This window comes from Gorilla gorilla, chromosome 10 (assembly GCF_029281585.2).
Source record: "Gorilla gorilla gorilla isolate KB3781 chromosome 10, NHGRI_mGorGor1-v2.1_pri, whole genome shotgun sequence".
Classification (NCBI taxonomy): domain Eukaryota; kingdom Metazoa; phylum Chordata; class Mammalia; order Primates; family Hominidae; genus Gorilla; species Gorilla gorilla.
In genome coordinates, this window is record NC_073234.2 from 44,384,039 (window position 1) to 44,402,760 (window position 18,722).

At 45.0% G+C, this 18,722-nt stretch overlaps 1 protein-coding gene across 1 annotated transcript; it reads left to right on the forward strand.

The window, feature by feature from the left end:
* Positions 1-4,231: 4,231 nt before the first annotated feature.
* RDH16 (retinol dehydrogenase 16) lies at positions 4,232-12,837 on the forward strand. Its single transcript, XM_004053393.5, has 4 exons — positions 4,232-7,132; positions 9,104-9,362; positions 11,277-11,440; positions 12,021-12,837. Exons 1-4 carry the CDS (start codon positions 6,820-6,822, stop codon positions 12,236-12,238), a joined length of 954 nt encoding a protein of 317 aa, XP_004053441.1. The 5' UTR covers positions 4,232-6,819; the 3' UTR covers positions 12,239-12,837.
* Positions 12,838-18,722: the final 5,885 nt, after the last annotated feature.

Genomic DNA, 18,722 nt, shown 5'->3' on the forward strand with positions numbered 1-18,722 from the left:
TGTGAATAGTGCCACAATAAACATACGTGTGCATGTATCTTTATAGCAGCATGATTTGTAATCCATTGGATATATACCCAGTAATGGGATGGCTGGGTCAAATGGTATTTCTAGTTCTAGATCCTTGAGGAATTGCCACACTGTCTTCCATAATGGTTGAACTAGTTTACAGTCCCACCAACAGTGTAAAAGTGTTCCTATTTCTCCACATCCTCTTCAGCACCTGTTGTTTCCTGACTTTTTAATGATTGCCATTCTTTTCTTTTTTTTTTTTTTGAGATGGAGTCTCGCTCTGTCACCCAGGTTGGAGTGCAGTGGCACGATCTCAGCTCACTGCAAGCTCCGCCTCCCGGGTTCACGCCATTCTCCTGCCTCAGCCTCCTGAGTAGCTGGGACTACAGGGGCCCGCCACTGCACCCGGCTAATTTTTTGTGTTTTTAGTAGAGATGGGGTTTGACCATGTAAGCCAGGATGGTCTCAATCTCCTGACCTCGTGATCCACCTGCCTTGGCCTCCCAAAGGGCTGGGATTACAGGCTTGAGCCACCGTGCCTGGCCTTAATGATTGCCATTCTAACTGGTGTGAGATGGTATCTCCTTGTGGTTTGATTTACATTTCTCTGATGGCCAGTGATGAGCATTTTTTCATGTGTCTGTTGGCTGCATAAATGTCTTCTTTTGAGAAGTGTCTGTTCATATCCTTTGCCCACTTTTTGATGGGGTTGTTTGATTTTTTCTTGTAAATTTGTTTTAAGTTCTTTGTAGATTCTGGATATTACCCCTTTGTCAGATGGGTAGATTGTAAAAATTTTCTCCCATTCTTTAGGTTGCCTGTTCACTCTGATGGTAGTTTCCTTTGCTGTGCAGAAGCTCTTTAGTTTAATTAGATCCCATTTGTCAATTTTGGCTTTTGTTGCCATTGCTTTTGGTGTTTTAGTCATGAAGTCCTTGCCCATGCCTATGTCCTGAATGGTATTGCCTAGGTTTTCTTGTAGGATTTTTATGGTTTTAGGTCTAACATTTAAGTCTTTAATCTATCTTGAATTAATTTTTGTATAAGGTGTAAGGAAGGGATCCAGTTTCAGCTTTCTACATGTGGCTAGCCAGTTTTCCCAGCACCATTTATTAAATAGGGAATCCTTTCCCCATTTCTTGTTTTTGTCAGGTTTGCCAAAGATCAGATGGTTGTAGATGTGTAGTATTATTTCTGAGGGCTCTGTTCTATTCCATTGGTCTATATATTTGTTTTGGTACCAGTACCATGCTGTTTTGGTTACTGTAGCCTTGTAGTATAGTTTGAAGTCAGGTAGCATGATGCCTCCAGCTTTGTTCTTTTGGCTTAGGATTGTCTTGGCAATGTGGGCTCTTTTTTGGTTCCATGTGAACTTTAAAGTAGTTTTTTCCAATTATCTGAAGAAAGTCATTGGTAGCTTGATGGGTATGGCATTGAATCTATAAATTACCCTGGGCAGTATGTCCATTTTCACGATATTGATTTTTCCTATCCATGAACATGGAATGTTCTTCCATTTATTTGTGTCCTCTTTTATTTCGTTGAGCAGTGGTTTGTAGTTCTCCTTGAAGAGGTCCTTCACATCCCTTGTAAGTTGGATTCCTAGGTATTTTATTCTCTTTGAAGCAATTGTGAATGGGAGTTCACTGATGATTTGGCTCTCTGTTTGTCTGTTATTAGCGTGTAGGAATGCTTGAGATTTTTGCACATTGATTTTATATCCTGAGACTTTGCTGAAGTCGCTTATCAGCTTAAGGAAATTTTGGGCTGAGACAATGGGGTTTTCTAAATATACAATCATGTCATCTGCAAACAGGGACAATTTGACTTCCTCTTTTCCTAATTGAATGCCCTTTATTTCTTTCTCTTGCCTGATTGCCGTGGCCAGAACTTCCAACACTATGTTGAATAGGAGAGGTGAGAGAGGGCATCCTGTCTTGTACCAGTTTTCAAAGGGAAGGCTTCCAGTTTTTGCCCATTCAGTATGATATTGGCTGTGGATTTGTCATAAATCGCTCTTATTATTTTGAGATATGTTTCATCAATACCTAGTTTGTTGGGAGTTTTTGGCATGAAGGGCTGTTGAATTTTGTCAAAGCCTTTTCTGCATCTATTGAGATAATCATGTGGTTTTTGTCATTGGTTCTGTTTATGTGATGGATTACGTGTATTGATTTGTGTATGTTGAACCAGCCTTGCATCCCAGGGATGAAGCCAACTTGATCATGGTGGATAAGCTTTTTGATGTGCTGCTGGATTTGGTTTGCCAGTATTTTATTGAGGATTTTTGCATCGATGTTCATCAGGGATATTGGTCTAAAATTCTCTTTTTTGTTGTTATGTCTCTGCCAGGCTTTGGTATCAGGATGATGCTGGCCTCATAAAATGAGTTAGGGAGGATTACTTCTTTTTCTATTCATTGGAATAATTTCAGAAGGGATGGTACCAGCTCCTCTTTGTACCTCTGGTAGAATTGGGCTGTGAATCCATCTGGTCCAGGACTTTTTTTGGTTGATAGGCTATTAATTATTGCCTCAATTTCAGAGCCTGTTATTGGTCTATTCAGAGATTCCACTTCTTTCTGGTTTAGTCTTGGGAGGGTGTATGTGTCCAGGAATTTATCCATTTCTTCTGGATTTTCTGGTTTATTTGTATAGAGGTATTTATAGTATTCTCTGATGGTAGTTTGTATTTCTGTGGGATCAGTGGTGAAATCCCCTTTATCATTTTTTATTGTGTCTATTTGATTCTTCTCTCTTTTCTTCTTTATTAGTCTTGCTAGTGGTCTATCCATTTTTTTTGACCTTTTCAAAAAACCAGCTCCTGGATTCATTGATTTTTTGAAGGGTTTTCTGTGTCTCTATCTCCTTCAGTTCTGCTCTTAGTTATTTCTTGCCTTCTGTTAGCTTTTGAATTTGTTTGTTCTCGCTTCTCTAGTTCTTTTCATTGTGATGTTAGGGTGTCGATTTTTTATCTTTCCTGCTTTCTCTTGTGGGCATTTAGTGCTATAAATTTCCTTCTACACACTGCTTTGAATGTGTCCCAGAGATTCTGGTACATTGTGTCTTTGTTCTCATTGGTTTCAAAGACCATCTTTATTTCTGCCTTCATTTCGTTATTTACCCAGTAGTGATTCAGAAGCAGGTTGTTCAGTTTCCATGTAGTTGAGCGGTTTTGAGTGAGTTTCTTAGTCCTGAGTTCTAATTTGATTGCAGTGTGGTCTGAGAGACAGTTTGTTGTGATTTCTGTTCTTTTACATTTGCTGAGGAGTGCTTTACTTCCAACTATGTGGTCAGTTTTGGAATAAGTATGATGTGGTGCTGAGAAGAATGTATATTCTGTTGATTTGGGGTGGAGAGTTCTGTAGATGTCTATTAGGTCAGCTTGGTGCAGAGCTGAGTTCAAGTCCTGGATATCCTTTTTAACCTTCTGTCTCATTGATCTGTCTAATATTGACAGTGGGGTGTTAAAATCTCCCATTATTATTGGGGAGTCTAAGTCTCTTTGTAGGTTTCTAAGGACTTGCTTTATGAATCTGGGTGCTCCTGTATTGGGTACATATATATTTAGGATAGTTAGCTCTTCTTGTTGAATTGATCCCTTTACTGTTATGTAATGGCCTTCTTTGTCTCTTTTGATCTTTGGTGGTTTAAAATCTGTGTTATCAGAGAGTAGGATTACAATCCCTGCTTTTTTTTTCTTTTTTTGCTCTCTATTTGCTTGGTGGATCTTCCTCCATCCCTTTATTTTGAGCCTATGTGTGTCTCTGCATGTGAGATGGGTTTCCTGAATACAGCACACAGATGGGTCTTGATTCTTTATCTAATTTGCCAGTCTGTGTCTTTTAATTGGGGCATTTAGCCCTTGTACATTTAAGGTTAGTATTGTTATGTGTGAATTTGATCCTGTCATTATGATGTTAGCTGGTTATTTTGCTCGTTAGTTGATGCAGTTTCTTCCTAGTATCAATGGTCTTTACAATTTGGCATGTTTTTGCAGTGGCTGGTACTGGTTGTTTCTTTCCATGTTTAGTGCTTCCTTCAGGAGCTCTTGTAAGGCAGGCCTGGTGGTGACAAAATCTCTCAGCATTAGTTTGTCTGTAAAGAATTTTATTTCTCCTTCCCTTATGAAGCTTAGTTTGGCTGGATATGAAATTCTGAGTTGAAAATTCTTTTCTCTAATAATGTTGAACATTGGCCCCCACTCTCTTCTGGCTTGTAGAGTTTCTGCTGAGAGATCCATTGTTAGTCTGATGGGCTTCCCTTTGTGGATAACCTGACCTTTCTCTCTGGCTGCCCTTAACATTTTTTCCTTCATTTCAACCTTCGTGAATATGACAATTATATGTCTTAGGGTTCCTCTTCTTGAAGAGTATCTTTATGGTGTTCTCTGTATTTCCCAAATTTGAATGTTGGCCTGCCTTGCTAGATTGGGGAAGTTCTCCTGTATAGTAACCTGAAGAGTATTTTCCAACTTGGTTTCATTCTGCCCGTCACTTTCAGGTACAACAGTCAAACGTAGGTTTGGTTTTTTCACATAGTTCCATATTTCTTGGAGGCTTTGTTCAATTCTTTTTCTCTTTTTTCTCCAAACTTCTCTTCTCACTTTATTTTATTAATTTGATCTCCAATCACTGATATTCTTTCTTCCACTTGATCAAATCGGCTATTGAAGCTTGTGCATGCATCCTGTAGTTCTCATGCCATGGTTTTCAGCTCCATCAGGTCATTTAAGGACTTATCTACACGGTTTATTCTAGTTAGCCATCATCTAATCTTTTTTCAAGATTGTTAGCTTCCTTGTGATGGGTTCCAACATCCTCCTTTAGCTCAGAGACTTTTGTTACTCTGACTTTCTGAAGCCTACTTCTGTCAACTCATCAAAGTCATTCTTCATCCAGCTTTTTTCTGTTGCTGGCAAGGAGCTGCGATCCTTTGGAGGAGAAGAGGCACTCTGGTTTTTTGAATTTTCAGCTTTTCTGCTCTGGTATCTCCCCATCTTTGTGGTTTTATCTACCTTTGGTGTTTGATGTTGGTGACCTACAGATGGTGTTTTGGTGTGGATGTCCTTTTTGTTGATTTTGAGCTATTTCTTTCTGTTTGTCAGTTTTCCTTCAAACAGTTTCCTCAGCTGCAGGTCTGTTGGAGTTTGCTGGAGGTCCACTCCAGTCCCTGTTTGCCTGGGTATCACCAGCAGAGGCTGCAGAACAGCAAATATTGCAGAACAGCAAATATTGTTGCCTGATCCTTCCTCTGGAAACTTCGTCCCAGAGGGGCACCTGCCTGTATGAGATGTCAGTCGGCCCTTATGGGAGGTGTCTCCCAGTTAGTCTACACAGGGTTCAGGGACCCATTTGAGAAGGCAGTCTGTCTGTTCTAAGAGCTCAAACACCATGCTGGGAGAACCACTGCTCTCTTCAGTGCTATCAGACAGGGATGTTTAAGTCTGCAGAGGTTTCTGCTGCCTTTTGTTCAGTTATGCACTGCTCCCAGAGGTGGAGTCTATAGAGGCAGAAAACCTTGCCCTGCTGCAGTGGGCTTCGCCCAGTCTGAGCTGCCCAGCTGCTTTGCTTTCCTACTCAAGCCTCAGCAATGGTGAACAACCCTCCTCCTGCCAGGCTGCTGCCTTGCAGGTTGATCTCAGACTACTGCACTAGCAGTGAGCAAGGTTCTGTGGGAATGGGACCCACCAAACCAGGCACAGGATATAATCTCCTGGTGTGCCATTTGCTAAGACCATTGGAAAAGTGCAGTATTTGAGCAGGAGTGTCTTGTTTTTCCAGGTACAGTCTGTCACGGCTTCCCTTGTCTAGGAAAGGGAAATCCCCTGACCTCTTACACTTCCTGGGTAAGGCAATGCCCTGCCTTGCTTCAGCTCACCCTCTGTGGGCTGCACGCACTGTCCAACTAGTCCCAGTGAGATGAACCAGGTACCTCAGCTGGAAATGCAGAAATCACCCATTTTCTGCATCAGTCACACTGGGAGCTGCAGACCGGAGCTGTTCCTATTTGCCCATCCTCTCCCTGCTTTCTTTACCTCTGAGGTTGGATTCTCCCTGTGGGATCCTGCAATCCTTCTGCCCCAAAAAACTATTATAGCAGGAGGGAACCTGTTCCTGCTCACTCTTTGCCTTCTCCTTCTCATCCTAGACAGCCTGACCATGCCCTAGTTTTCTGAGGAGTGATTGATTCTGGGGTGTGGAGCAGGATGAGGAAACTCAGGCTCAGAGAGGGATTTCCACCTAATGTGCCTGGAAACCATGGGTAGCTACCCAATAAGGCCTTTCTATGTTCAGAAGGTCATGGACCAGGAGTGTTGGTATCGGAGCTTTGTAGAGAGTTTTGACCCCTGTACTTAGAGCAGAGGGGTGTGTTTGCCATGGAGAGTGTGTGTGGGCAGCTGTGTGTGAGCCTGTGTGGGTTCTGTGTATGTTCCTGTGTGAATATATGTGTGTGCTTCTTCATGGACACAGCATGCATGTAGTGGGCATAGCAAGGCAGAGAGAAATCAGGAGACTAGGGGCACATTGCCCAGTAGGAAGATAGTATCTTCCTACTGGGCAGGACTTGAGGTGTGCAAAGGTGTGCATGAGTACTGCAAAAGCAGTTCAAAGAGCAGAGAGGTGGGGCCAGGATAAATATGTTGCAGAAAAGCAGTCATCAGGGAGGAAAGTGAGGATTCCCTGCCAAAATGCCTGAGGGCTTCCCTGCCTACCACAGCCCTCTGTGTTCTTAAATCCTCTTGTCTGAACAGAGGCCAGACTCTGGTTTCCCCCACAGCCTGTCTGTGTCTGTCCTCTGCAAAGCCATGTGGCTCTACCTGGCGGTTTTCGTGGGCCTGTACTACCTTCTGCACTGGTACCGGGAGAGTCAGGTGCTGAGCCACCTGAGAGATAAGTATGTGTTCATCACGGGCTGTGACTCTGGCTTCGGGAAACTGCTGGCCAGACAGCTGGATGCACGAGGCTTGCGGGTGCTGGCTGCGTGTCTGACGGAGAAAGGAGCCGAGCAGCTGAGGGGCCAGACTTCAGACAGGCTGGAGACGGTGACCCTGGATGTTACCAAGACAGAGAGCGTTGCTGCAGCCGCCCAGTGGGTGAAGGAGTGCGTGAGAGACAAAGGTAACCACCAGGTTTCTCAAGTCTGTCTGTGTCTTCCCTCTGTGTGAAGGGACCACCTCCTGTCTGCTCCCTGGGAAGATTTCTACAGTGTCTTTCCAGGTTGAAGTAACAGTAGCTTTCTAATATTTCTCACTTAACAGGCTGCCTGAGCCCCATCTCTTTTCGATCCTTAACCTCTCCTGACATTGGAGGTGTCTAGTCTTGGGGAGAGTTTGCCCTGATGAGATTTTCTCTCCAGAATTCCTCTCTATCCTCTCCCTCCTGTCTAAGCAGAAGTCATGGATTGTTTGATGCTAAGAGCCTGGGTTAGAGATCTGGAGACTTGCTGGAGCATGGTTGAGAAGGGAGCACAGGGCTGCAAGTGTGCACGGAGGCTGTGCCTGTGCTGGAGCCAGGCTCATGTTCCCAGCACTTTGCCTTGTTTTTGCTAGGACCCATCAGCGTCCACTGAGAGCTACGATCATCTCCATCTTCAGAGGAGAGTATCAGCATAAGGACTGCTTAAGGAAGGCAGAACTAGTAAGGGGTTACTTTTTCTTTCTTTCTTCTTTTCACTACACTAATTCATCTGTCTTATTATAGAGGAAGAAAGAAACATGGATTTATTTTATGTAACAATAAATGCAGAATATGATCTTTGTGGAAAACACTGAAAAGAATAAAGATGAAAACAAAAGTTTCCCTGAAATTGTCATCCACACATAAGTCCTTTTTACAATTATACATAATTAGGATTTTATATTTTGTTCTTAGTTTCAGTCACCTTAAATTCTCTGGAGAAGATGAACACTTTTCCACCATAATGACTGTTTTTATAAAATTATATTTATTTAGAATACTGTATCCTTCCAATAGCCTTACCTATGTAATGCATACTGAGTGGTTGGATATGAAATTCCTTCCTGCTTTTTATCATCATAAATGTCATCTTGGTGGACTTTTATTTGCCAACATCTCTGTAAGTGTGAGTATTGATTGGATTCTTAAAAATGAGATGTCTGGGTGGAGGAATCTGCATTTGCATCAGGGCAGGGCCTGTTATTGAGCAGGGGACAGATTCATATGCCTGGGCCAACCCTTCCAGATCAACAACTGCCACCCCCTGCCTGGACTCAAGGGACCCTGTGCTCCTGCCCCCTAGCTCTGTGGGTTGAAAACTCTATTGACTTGAAGTCCTGGGGATTGTGTATTTGCATCTTCCAGAGAGATTTTCCCAGAGCTGGGTGAACTTGGCACTAAAGGGAAGGATGAAGAGTGGGCTTCTGATGCAGTAGGAGGAGAGGGTGACATTTTGTGGGGCAGAGGGTGGAGTCTGTGTACTGAGTGGGGTGACGCAACCTTGCTTTCTTCCCAAAGCCTGTGCATTGGAATTCCCCTGTGCTTTCTATAAAAATGTTACTGATGCAGGATGTTTCAAGACCAGTGCCCTGAGGTCAAACAGGATGTTTCCCAAGTTCCCCCAAGCCTAGGATTTCAGGTCTGTCTCTTTCTCTCTTTCCTGTCTCCCTCACTCTCCCTCTTTCTTGTCTCTTATTCCATCAACAGATAGTTGCTGGACAATCACTATATAAGGTGTTAGCACACCTGAAAATGCAGCTGTATGTCTGTAATGTCTGCAACATTCATGTTTAACTAACCAAACATTGGTCTTCATGTTTCCAGACTAATGCATGGACAATAGTTCTTTAACATGATTTCATGCAATCCTTAAATAGGGGTAATAGCTTATTGTCTTTCAGGCAGTAGGCTGGTCCATGAAGAGTAAATGGAGAAAGACCTGGGTTTTGTGGCTCACCAGCTGCTGAATGCTCAGCCCCCACCCCTGTGATACCGTGGAGTTTGTTATACCCTCCTCCCCGTCCCACACCTGTCATTCTGCCTTCATTTTATTGGGATGTGATTTGCACCCTAACTCTGTCCACCTGCACAGGCACAACACAGTGATGCTCTCTCATCTTCCCACTGTCCCAGGACTCTGGGGCCTGGTGAATAATGCTGGCATCTCCTTGCCCACGGCTCCCAATGAGTTGCTCACCAAGCAGGACTTCGTGACCATACTGGACGTGAACTTGTTGGGGGTGATTGATGTGACTCTGAGCCTGCTGCCCTTAGTGAGGAGGGCCAGGGGCCGTGTGGTCAACGTCTCCAGTGTCATGGGCCGGGTGTCACTTTTTGGTGGAGGCTACTGCATCTCCAAGTATGGCGTGGAAGCCTTCTCCGACTCCCTCAGGTATGGGTCTGGGACGGGGCCCACCCTAGTCTTCCTGCTCCTGTCCTTGTGGGGAAGTCTTTTCCAGGGAGTTCCTTGAATCCCAGCCTGTAAGGTCCTTTCATGAGATCCCTCTCTGTCTTCATGTGTGACACCCTCATCTTCCTCTTTCTGGATTGGGCTGGCCATTCACTGGGAAGCACCTTCCTGAGTGCTGGGCGACAGGAGGGGCCCCAGGTCAGAGAGTTTCTTGAACGATACCTCTTCCCTGGATGGATCTCTTGGTCAGAAACTGCGAGAGGCAGAATTGGACCTGGATCTTTGGCTTCAGATCCTACCAAGAGGAACACAGTACTGAGGTTACCAAGCCCAGGACAGGGGAACACTGTGTATCAATGACTAATCCCAGGGAAGGACCCTAAACACTTCTTCCCATTGCACCTTGGTATTGGAGCCACAAAGGCTGACCAGGCAGTCAGCGCTGGTTGGAAGAATGCTTTGCACCCTAGAGAAGGAGCAGAGAAAGATCAGCTACAGCAGTGTGTGTTGGTTCCCTGGCCAGGGAGGCTCTCCCAGCAGCTGACACTGGGTATGTGGCTTGCTAACACCCCTCTCTTGCTGTAGTAGAAGGACCCCAACCCCTCCTCCCTGGAATCTGAAATACTTGTAAACCTGGGGCATGCCTTAGGGCCGCGGACACACACAAGCTCATGCAGACGCAAGAGCACTCACTGAGTCAGAAACAGGGAAAGATATTTCCACACCAGGAGATGGGTGTCTGGCTTTGGGGCTCTTCCTCTCTAGGGAGAGAAATGCTTCAAGCCCTGAGGCCATTCCTTCATGGCTCTCTGGGGCCCAAAGACAGCATGCAGGAGATGGTCTTTCCCAGCAGAATTCATATCCAGAGCCCCTTTGACGATGGGTAGAGCATCTGAGTCCACACAACAGACACTTTAGGCCCTTGTCCAAGTGGCCAAAAATCAGTCCTTAACAACAAGGTTTTGTCTGTGACTTAAAACTTGATACCTGGGAGAGGGACAAGAGATCTAGAATCAAGTGCCAATGCTTATAAGGTTGGTGACCAAGTCAACCTTGCTGGCCATGGTACCCACCTGAGTTGAGGAGAGTCCTGGAGATTCCATCTGAGTTGGGGATTGAAAACTCAAGCTGGGGATTGAGAACTCCACCTGGCAGCCTGGTAAGGAAGACTGGGAAAGGCTCCTAGATGAAGGAATGCCATCAGCCCAGACCCAGAGTGAGCATTAGCCACCTGCATGTACTGCAGAATCCTCTTGTGGTGAAGGTCAAGGCCAAGCCTGGTGGGGGATTCTGGGCAGGTGGTCATAGGTGGGCTCCTTGAGGGCCTGTGGGCCCTGGACAGGAGTTGTGGCTTATGCTGTTGGCAGTGGAACCCCCCCAAAAAAGGGATTTGCTCAGGGGAGCTCCTTGGTCCAGTCAGCTTCTAGACTCCCACTGACTGCAGGAAGCCCAGTGGTTGTAAGTGTGGGGAGCCAGACTGAAGACAGATGCTTCTTAGAGGACAGCTGCCATCACCCAGCTCAGAGGCCAGGGAGATTCCTGGGGCAGGAAAACGAGGGAGGGGACTGAGGACTGGAGAGGAGGCAAAATGTGGGAATTCTGGTGATCCACTGGATGTGAGGGACATAGGAGGAGACAGCACTAAGGTGCTGCCTTGTTTTGGAATTGGTAGGATTTAGGGCTAGTAAGCTCAGGTATGTAAAATATGGAAACTCCATACAGAGGGAATGCCACCATGATAATTATGACCCCTTGATTGCTGGAAATTAAATATTCCAAGCTTTCTATTTCACCCATTGTCCTCATATGTTGTGATATCATAGTTTTACTTTTATTGTTTGTGTTTTACCTTCCAAGACTCCCGAAGTTTTTCCCCTCTGCTTCTCTGTCTTGCAGGAGGGAACTCTCCTACTTTGGGGTGAAGGTGGCTATGATTGAACCTGGCTATTTCAAGACTGCTGTGACCAGTAACGAGAGATTCTTAAAGAGCTTCCTGGAGATTTGGGACCGGTCCAGTCCAGAGGTCAAGGAGGCCTATGGCGAGAAGTTTGTTGCAGACTGTGAGTAAGCTGTGGACAGTGGGGAGAGAAGCAAACCCTTGTGTGGAATCCTTGGTCTACCATTGGTGTCTGAAGGGCATTAGAGTTTGATCCCCAGGCTCTCCCTTCCCCACAAAGTGGAGACCTTTAGCCCCATTTCCATGATGCGTGCTGTGTGGTCAACTGGTCATGAAAAGCAAGTGTCCAGGCTTCTCAGAACTTGGGACCAGTGTCTATCTGAACCCATCGTTATTGAGGAACAAAGGGAAGCCAGAAAGGGAAGACATTGGTGGCTGATCACAAGCTGGCATTAGAGACAGCTTGTTTTTATGTGCTGAGACTTCTACTGTGGGTGGAGACCATCATTTATGCAGTCCAGATATTCCCAAAGAGAGACAGACATGACTTAGTGTGGGACACTTGCTACTTTCACATGGATGGGCTCCAACTCAGGGAATTTGGATAAAAGAGATTTGAGGCATTGCTTGACTGGGGGTTGTGGGGTGGCATGAGTTCTTAGACCCTTTCCACTCTAAGTTGAATCCAAAGCAGGAGCGGTTAGAGGTGGAAATATACATGGATTGTTTCTGATTCTTAACAGATAAGAAATCAGCTGAACAAATGGAGCAGAAGTGCACACAGGATCTGTCGTTGGTGACCAACTGCATGGAGCATGCGCTGATTGCCTGCCACCCCCGCACTCGCTACTCAGCTGGCTGGGATGCCAAGCTTCTCTACCTCCCCATGAGCTACATGCCCACCTTCCTGGTGGATGCCATTATGTACTGGGTCTCTCCAAGCCCGGCCAAGGCTCTATGAAGCTAAGGCTTGGATGCATGGTTGCATGGATTTGGGGTGTGCTATGAGGGGTGGTGTATCCTTGGGAGAGATATAAAGTGGAGGGAGGGAGCTGTCCAGTCAGTAGGGCACCAATCCCACCTCCTTCATTACCTCCTGGCCATGATTCTCCTGGGAGATAATTCTGCTCTCTGGAGATGTTGGTAGGAAAGTTTCAAGTTACGCAGCTGAGAAACAGGGACCAAATAGTGCTCCTGGGTGCATTGTCACCGTGGATGGCCACTCAAGGGTCCAAGCCTCTAGGGCCATCCTTGGGCTAACAACTGGGGTGGGTGTGAGCAGGTGGAAGGAGCCTCAGCCCATGCCATTACCTCCTGCTTCCTTATCAGGCTGTGTGTTAATTCTGGGCCAGTCTACACCCTCCCACGGGCTGGAAATGGCCTGGAGGATGTGAGGGCACCCCTCCTCTGAAGATCCCTGTACACGTGGTGTTGGGACTGGAACCATTATGTGGCCCCATAGGCCTCAGGAGTCATCCCAGAAGCAGTGGCTGGGAGGTGGTGTCCTAAGTAAGGATCTGTGCAGAGGACAAATAAATCAGTTTTTGATTTGTCTTGAAAGCATGGACTTCCTTTGACTCTTTTGATGTTGAAAAAGTTGATAGTTTCACCCATGTGCAGTGATTTGAATGTTCTTGTGAAGCTCCACTTGGATTTCAGACACATGAGATTGCAATCCCTCTCTGAGTCTGGGTTCCCACCTTTGCTCAGCACCCAGAGTCACTCCATCCAGAAAGTCAGGTCACTGTCAGCCTCCCTAGGACTAGAAGTCAAAGGCAGAAAAGAGTGAACAGGAATAGATCTCCTCCTAATATTGAATTTTCTGCTAGAAGGAGAACAACATCCCAATGGGGAAGTCTGATCTTAGAGGCAAAGAAAGGGGAAAAAGGGAAATGGGGATGGGAACTCCCAAGCTGCTGGGAGGGAGTAATGGAATGACTTACACAAGAGGGTGTCAAGAGTTTTTACACTTTCACTCCTGAAGATGTCCTTTCCCTAGATTTGGGTGGCCTTGGGGAGCAGTGGCAGGAAGAGGCAGGTGCCTTCCTGAATATCAGGGGATGAGAGGCATGGCCTGAGAATGGATTTGAAGAGAGAAGTTGGACTATCCCTGCCCTCTCCCAGCCCTTGTTGCCACCAAGGTGAGGGGCAATTGTTTTCTTTCCAGGGGGTTCTGGAGTAGCCTGTGGTCACAAAAATAGACCCAAGGACAAGACAGCAAGGCGACCTCAACAGCCGTATTGACAGGCAGGCCTCAGATCCCTTCCCTGGGGCAACTGAAGCCTCCTCCCCTCACCCATGCCCTCTCTGTGTCCCTTAGTGATGGACCCTCACTTTAAAGTCATTGCACTTTCCCGGTGTCATCCCTCAGGTCCCCCACCATATCCCAACACACCCACTCCTCCAGTGACAGGGAGTGAGAGTCACTGCTGGACTCATCTTTCATATTTTCCCTCCCTTTGTTGAGCCCCTGCTGTGTGCTGGAGAGAAATTCCCTTGAATGACCTGGTCCTCATCCTCAATGTCTTCAGTTTTCTGATGATGTCGCAAGTGTGGACTCAACACAGAAAGCATTAGGGGAAAGGGGTGTAGAATCCTGGACTCAACACAAATTGTAGTTGGGAGGTAACTCCCCAGGATTCTCATTTTTCTTTCTTCAGGATAAAAGTCTAGGATATGGAGCCTTAAGAAGCCCCATGTTGTTTAACAAATCAGTATTTATTGTAGAAACAGAGATTGAGGTCAGATGTTGCAGGGCCACTGGATTTAAAACACGCAATGAGGCCTGGCATGGTGACTTATGCCCGTAATCCTAGCACTTTGGTAGGCTGAGGTGGGTGGATTACCTGAGCTCAGGAGTTAGGGACCAGCCTGGGCAATATGGTGAAACCCGGTCTCTATTAAAAATACAAAAAATTAGCTGGGTGTGTTGGTGTATGCCTGTGTTACAGCTACTTGGGAGGCTGAGGTAAGTGGATCGCTTGAGCCTGGGAGACGAAGGTTGCAGTGAGCTGAGATTGTGCAACTGCACTCCAACCTGGGTGATAGAGTGAGACCCCCATCTCAAAAAACAAAACAAAATAAAACAAACAAGCAAGCAAAACACACACAGTGAGGAGCCGGTGGAGATAAATGGCAGAGTAGAAGGCTTCACGGATCATTCTCTCTTCCCCACCCCACACCAAGACACCAAGTTAACAACTGTCTCTGTATCAAAAAACACCTTCATAAGAACCAATAATCAGGTGATAACTCTTTAACCTGGTTTTAACCTCATATTGCTGAAAGAGGCACTGAAGAGATAGAAAAAAACAGTCATGAATCACAGACCCTACTGCTCTCCAAACCCTGGCAGTGGAGGCACGGTGCTGAGAGCATCTCTGGGTGCTGCGGGAGGGAGAACACAGCAATTGTGAGGCACTGAACTCAGTGCTGTCCTGTTAGAGCAGGAAGAAAAACCAGACCAAAGTCAGCTGATGCCCATCCATGGTATTTAAACCAGCCCTAGCTACAGGGGAATCACCGATCCCAGCAGTCCTGAGTGCCCACAAACCTCGATACCAAGGGCTACAATGCTCCATGTCTCCAAATAAACTTAAGTGGCAGTCTAGACCATAAGAACTGCAACTCATAGGTGAGGCCTAGTGCCACAGGGGAGTCTCTGATCACAGCAAACCTAACTTGAGTGCCTGCAAACCTCGCCACCAAGGGCTACAATGCTCTGTGTCTCCAAGTAAACTTGAAAGGCAGTCTAGGCCATAAGGACTGCCCCTCATAGGCTAGGGGTAGTGCAGAACTAGGCCCAGAGGCACTGGATTAGGGGGACACATGACATATTGAGACGCAAGCTGGGGCAGCAAAGGGGAATGTTTGTATCACCCCTTCCCTAACCCCAGGCTGCACAGCTTGAGGTTCCAAAGGAGACCCCTTTCTTCCACTTGAGGAGAGGAGAGAGAAGAGTGGGGAGGATTTTATCATGCATCTTGGATACCAGCTCAGCCACAGCAAGATAGGGCAATGATCAGAGTCAGGAGGCCCTCATTTCAATCTCTAGCTCCCATATGACATTTCTAGACAGACCCTGGGCCAGAAGGCAACCCAGTGCTTTCAAAGAAAGGACCCAGTGCTGGCAGCATTCATCACCTTCTATCTGAGGAGACCTTGGGCCCCAAATAACCAGCATTGATGGCCAGGTACTACACTGAGGACCTTGGGTGAGCCTCTGAGACTTGCTGGCTTCACGTGAGACTCAGGACATTCCCAGCTGTGGTGGCTATGGAGAGAGACACCTTCTGTTTGAGAAAAGTGGAAGGAAAAGTAAAGGAGACTTTGTCTTGCACCTTAGGTGCCAGCATGGCCACAGTGGAGTGGAGCACCAAGCAGACTATTGTGGTTTGTGATTCCAGGACTTGACTCTCGGATGGCACTTTCTGGACCTGCCCTGGGCCAATGGGGAGCCCACTGACATGAATGGTGCGTCCCAGGCCAGGCAGTATTCATCACAAGCTGACTTAAGAGATCTTGGGCTTTAAGGGAATATTGATGGGAGTCTAGCGGTACTCCATGTGGCCTGGGGTGGTGGTGACTATGAGGTCAGGCTCCTCTGTCTTTGGACAAGGAAGAGAAGAGCGGGAAGGATTTGTGGTGTGGAGTGAGTGCCAGCTCAGCTGCAATCCAACAGGATACCAGGTACATTTCTAAGGTTTTTGACTCTAGTCCTTGATTCCTGCACAGCACTTCTGGAACCACACGGAGACTTGGGGGACATCACTGCTCTGACAGAAGGACACAGGCCTAACTAGCTTTGTTATCTGCTGATTGTAGAGCCCTTGGGCCTTGAGCAAACATAGGCAGTAGCCAGGGACTGGTTACAACAGGCCTTGAGTGAGACCCAGCACTGTGGTGGCTTCAAGTCTGACCCAATGCAGTCATAGTGGTGGTGACACAGGGGTGCTTGTGTCACTCCACCCCCAGCTTTAGCTATCTCAGAACAAACACACACAGAGTTACTCTGTATGTATGGGAGAAAGTAAGGGAAGAGAACAAGAGTCTCTGCCTGATAATCCAGAGAATTCTCTCAGATCTTGTCCCAAACATCAGGGTGGTACATCTACGAGGTTCTGCAAGAACCATAGAATTACTGGGTGTGGGGTGCCCCCTAGAGCAGATACAGATTAGATCACGACACTGAAGTCTTTCCAAATATTTGGTAAGTCTTACAAGAAGGATGGCTACAAATAAGCCCAGACAGTGAAGACTACAATAAATACATAACTCTTCAATGCCCAGATACCAAAGAACATCTACTAGCATCAACACCATGCAGGAAAACACGGCCACGCCAAATGAACTAAATAAGGGACCAGGGACCAATCCTGGAGAAACAGATATGGGGCCTTTCAAACAGAAAATTTAAAATAGCTGTGTTGAGGAAACTCAAGGAAATTCAAGGTAATATAGAGAAGAAATTTAGAATTCTATCAGAAAATTTTAACAAAGAGTTTGAAATAATTAAAAAGAATCACACAGAAATTCTGGAGCTGAAAAATGCAATTGGCATATTCAAGAATGCATCAGAGTCCCTTAACAGCAGAATTGATAAAGCAGAAGAAAGAATTAGTGAACCTGAAGACAGGCCAGTTGAAAACACATAGAGGAGATAAAAGAAAAAACAATAAAAAGCAGTGAAGCATGCCTTCAGGATCTAGAAAACAGACTTAAAAGGGCGATTCTAAGAGTTATGGGCCTTAATGAGGAGGTAGAGAAAGAGAATATGGGGTAGAAAGTTTATTCAAAGGGATAATAACAGAGGACTTCCCAAACCTAGAGAAAGATATCAATATGGAAGTACAGGAAGGTAATAGAACACCAAGCAGATTTAACCCAAAGAAGATAGTAATCAAACTCCCAAAGGCCAAGGGTAGAGAAAGGACCCTAAAAGCAGCAAGAGGAAAGCAATGAATAACATACAATGGAGCTCCAATACATCTGGCACCAGATTTTCAGTGGAAACCTTACAGGCCAGGAGAGAGTGGCATAATATATTTAAAGTGCTAAAGAAAAAATCTTTTAGCCTATAATAGTATAATAGTATATGTGGTGAAAATATCCTTCAAGCGTGAAGGAGAAAGAAAGACATTCCTGGACAAACAAAAGCTTGTACCATTGTACAAGAAATGCTAAAGGGAGTACTTTAGTAAGAAAGAAAAGGGCATTAATGAGGAATACATAGTACCTGAAGGTACAAACCTCACTGGTAGTGGCAAGTACCCAGAAAAACACAGAATATTATGACATTGTAACTGTGGTGTGTAAACTACTCTTATGCTAAGTAGAAAGATTAAATGATGAACTAATCAAAAAAAGTAACTAAAACAACTTTTCAAGACATAGTACAATAAGCTATAAACAGAAACAACAAAAAGTTAAAAAGTTGGGGAACAAAGTTAAGGTGTAGAGTTTGTATTAATTTTCTTTGAGCTTGTTTGTTTATGCAAATAGTGTTAAGTTGTTATCGGGTTAAAATAATGGGTTATAAGATAGTATTTGCAAGCCTCTTGGTAATCTCAAGCCAAAAAACATACGATGGATGCACAAAAAATAAAAAGCAAGAAACTAAATCATATCTCCAGAGAAGAACATCTTCACTAGAAAAAAACAAGAAGGAAAGAAAGAAGGAAAGGAAGTTCATAAAACAACCAGAAAACAAATAACAAAATGGTAGGAGTAAGTCCTTACCCATCAATAATAACATTGAATGTAAATATCCTAGACTGACCAATCAAAAGACATAGACTGGCTGAATGGATGAAAAACCAAGACCCATTGATCTGTTGCCTGCAGAAGAAACACTTCACCTTTGAAGACAAACATAGACTGAAAATAAAGGGATGGAAAAAGATATTTCTTGCCAATGGAAACCAGAAAGAGCAGGAGTTTTATCTCAGATAAAATAGATTTCAAAGAAGGTCACTATATAATGGTAAAGGGGTCGATTCAGCAAGAGGATAAAAGAATAATTTTAAATATGTAATATATGCACCCAACACAGAAGCACCCAGATAGATAAAGGGAATACTATTAGAGTTAAAGAGAGAAATAGGTCACAATACAATAATAGCTGGAGACTCCAACACTCCACTTTCAGCATTGGACAGATCTTCCAGACAGAAGAATCAACAGGGAAACATCAGAATTAATCTGCACTGTAGACCAAATGGATCCAATAGATATTTATAGAACATCTCTTCCAATGGCTGAAGAATACACATTCTTTTCCTTAGCACATGGATCATTCTCAAAGACAGACCCCATGGTAGATCACAAAAGAAGTCTTAAAACATTGAAAAAAATGAAATAATATCAAACATCTTCTCTGACCACAATAGAATGAAACTGGAAATAAGAAGAATAATTTTGGAAACTATGCAAATACATAGAAATTT

Coding starts and splice junctions, on each gene's coding strand:
- RDH16 (XM_004053393.5), top strand. CDS start 6,820: ATGTGGCTCTACCTGGCGGTTTTCGTGGGCCTGTACTACCTTCTGCAC. Junction 9,363..11,276: donor GCCTTCTCCGACTCCCTCAG/GTATGGGTCTGG, acceptor TCTGTCTTGCAG/GAGGGAACTCTCCTACTTTG. Junction 11,441..12,020: donor CGAGAAGTTTGTTGCAGACT/GTGAGTAAGCTG, acceptor GATTCTTAACAG/ATAAGAAATCAGCTGAACAA.